This window comes from Mirounga leonina, unplaced genomic scaffold (genome assembly GCF_011800145.1).
Source record: "Mirounga leonina isolate KUSES-001 unplaced genomic scaffold, KU_Mleo_1.0 Mir_176, whole genome shotgun sequence".
In the NCBI taxonomy this organism is placed as follows: domain Eukaryota; kingdom Metazoa; phylum Chordata; class Mammalia; order Carnivora; family Phocidae; genus Mirounga; species Mirounga leonina.
In genome coordinates, this window is record NW_023270454.1 from 37,741,619 (window position 1) to 37,744,682 (window position 3,064).

At 34.3% G+C, this 3,064-nt stretch overlaps 1 protein-coding gene across 3 annotated transcripts in view; it reads left to right on the forward strand.

The window, feature by feature from the left end:
- The window catches only part of PRMT9 (protein arginine methyltransferase 9), a 37,229-nt gene extending 34,710 nt beyond the window's left edge, over positions 1–2,519 (forward strand). For all 3 annotated transcript variants that reach the window (XM_035022943.1, XM_035022944.1, XM_035022945.1), the window contains 2 exons: positions 849–971; positions 1,271–2,519. In XM_035022943.1, coding sequence (XP_034878834.1) covers positions 849–971; positions 1,271–1,486 — 339 coding nt within the window. In that variant the 3' untranslated portion in view covers positions 1,487–2,519. The remainder of the gene's footprint in view (positions 1–848; positions 972–1,270) is intronic.
- The last annotated feature ends 545 nt before the right edge of the window (positions 2,520–3,064 follow it).

Below are 3,064 nucleotides of genomic sequence, written 5' to 3' on the forward strand. Positions count from 1 at the left end.
CCTTTTTATTTCAAATGAAGAGGCTAAAAGTTACTAGTAGGAACGTTCCATTGATATTAAAATTGATGGAACACATTATAGCAGTGGCTCTCAACTTCGACTGAACTTTCAGAAGTACTGATACCTGGATCCCAACTCCAGATCTATCTAAGGTGTGGCCTGAGCAGTTGGGGCTTTTAAAAAGCTCTTTAGCGGGCGCCTGGGTGGCTCAGATGGTTAAGTGTCTGCCTTCGGCTCAGGTCATGATCCCAGGGTCCTGGGATCGAGTCCCGCATCGGGCTCTCTGCTCCGCGGGAAGCCTGCTTCTCCCTCTGCCTCTCTCTCTCTCTCATGAATAAATAAATAAAATCTTTAAAAAAAAAAAAAGCTCTTTAGCTGATTTTAACTTGCAGCTAAAGTTGAGAACCATTGCTTTCTAGAAATAAACTTTATTTTCCAAATAAAATCCACTATTATTTGGTTGAATTTGGCATATTTTCTCAAATAATACAGTAATTTAATATTGTACTATTTGCTTATTAGTTCGTCTTTCACACATAAGCATATCCTGGGTTTAAAATTTTTGGAGCTGTTTGGCTTAAGTAAAAATTTAATTTGCGTTCATCCAAGCAAAGAATTTGTAGATAATTGAAACCATGGCAAATTATTTAACCTGCCTAAACCTTGGTTTGTTCATTCTTATAAAACTGGAATCATGAAACTGCTTATGCCTTAAGGTTGATAAGGGAATTAAATGAGGTATTAGATGTAAAAAGCATATCATACTGATGCAAGTATGAAGTAAGTACCTGAGGGTACTTGGCCACAAAAAGAATCGAGTAAAAGTGAAAAATTTGTACTTTGTCTAGGTACCTATACGCGTATTTTTGGATCTGTCCTCATTGCCCTGTATACCTTTAAGCAAGCCAGTGGAACTCTTAAGACTAGATTTAATGACTCCATATTTGAACACCTCTAACAGAGAAGTAAAGGTAATACAAAATGATTATTCTTGTCATATTCAGAATTATCTTAAGCTAGGTAATACTTCATGTACACAAAATAGTATTAGCCACTTTTTTTGACGATTTAAATGTTATTTTTTTTCTAAACAATATCCAAAAATGAGCTTGGGTAAATACCAGTGAATACAGTAGCTTGGTATTAATTTGAATTGGGTGATTAAATTTTATAACATTTGGAGCTAAAATTGACTAAAAAGACAGACTTACTTATCCAAGTCTACTCTATTTACTCTGATGAAATTTTCATGATTTCTTAATTTTCATAGGTACACATTTGTAAATCTGGACAAGTGACTGCCATTCCCTTTTGGTATCACATGTACCTTGATGACGAGATTAGGTTGGATACTTCAAGTGACGCCTCCCACTGGAAACAAGCTGCAGTTGTTTTAGATAATCCCATCCAGGTGGAAATGGGAGAGGAATTAGTACTAAATGTCCAGCACCACAAAAGCAATGTCAGCATCACAGTAAAGCAGTGAAGAGCAGTTTTCTAATGAAAAACTGTCCAGGTAGAGCAGCAAGTACACAGTTCTTGTCTGAATTAGTAGTGGGATTGTAATCATAAAATGGGGATACGTGTAAAGATTTAATTCCTTGTAATGGTCAAATATTTTTTTTTAATTAATAAAGTATATTTAAAAGATTCTAAAGAGGAGCATTATTACAAAGATATTGCTGCAGACTTCCTTTCCAAAAAAGGCTGTCATTAATTTTTCAAGTTAGCGAAGTTTGTTTTTATTGCTTGGTTATACTTAAAATGGTTTCAATTTTGTTTAATAGAACTTTAGTCTACACTCTAAAGCTATAAAGATAAGGGATTTGAGTCCCATCTTCATTGTCCTGTGCCAGTAAGTAAAGCAAAACTTTTAATTTTTAAGGCATCTTGGCTTTTATTAAGTCTAAACTTCTTAATTGGGATACTTCAGAAAGTTGGGGCTTCCACTAAAGACTGAGGGTTATGGTTACCTGTAAATTCCAAGCTTGCTTCTTTTAAATACCGTACTTTTGAAACTCCTTGGGTTTTTGTTTTGAGAATGCAAACTTTTGAATTAAGAATTTAAGCTATCAGCTGAATTTGTTGAGAGAGTAAAAGTTAGGGATGAAGTAAAATCTCTAAGAGGCAGCATTTTTCCTGGTCTACTTTGGCAAAGAAAATTAAACTGGTAAATTCAAGAAAGCGCGCTTTCTTGAAGTTTTGATCTGGATGCGCAGTAAGAAATATATAATAATTGGCCCAATTTTTAAAGACTTGCAACAGGGAGATTAATAAGGAAGATTATCGTGCCTTGTATATACTATGTGCTCTTTTTAAGTAAGCCACAAAGAAAATAAGATGCACCTTCTCTCTACATTGCCTATTCTCATTGCCTCTAGTATTATACTACCCTGCTTTACCTTCAATAGAAATGTTTGTAAGAGTGGACGGAATAAAGACTTTGCATCTAATTACTGTGAACCAGTACATAAATGTGAATGTGTGCATAAATATATGAAGCAAAGATTTTGAGAAAATATTTATTCTTGCTATTTGTAACTCTCGCACTTTCTAGATTTTCAGTAAATGTTAAAGATGACGCAGTGGGTTGTGATTAGCAATTAGAGAAACTCCATCCTGAGTAATAAATGTCTCTGAAATAGCACCTGCATGTCTGCTGGCTGTGGTTTAATGAATAATTAAGACTACTCAGCCTAGCTTTGTTTGCTGACCCCCTTAATAGCACAGAGGAAAAGTAGGCTCCATTGCTATCACAAGTTTCTTATTTATTCTCCTAGTCTTCTACCCAGCTTATTCTTTTCATCTCAAAGTCATGCATAATCTATTACTAGTGTTGTAAATAGGATTTTTAGGTAGTAGTTGCTTTAAAGATTAGTATCGGGTCCTAGCTATTTCTCCTAAAGGAATAGAAGATACAGGTATCTTTCATTGTAGGTATATAATTTTTAACCTTTAATCTTTTTGGACTTATTTCTTTTTTGCTGTGCCTCTAATTAAGAACTTTTTGTAAAAACATTAAGGGTTTATGTTTAAAGAATGAGAGACAAAAAATTGCAGAAAA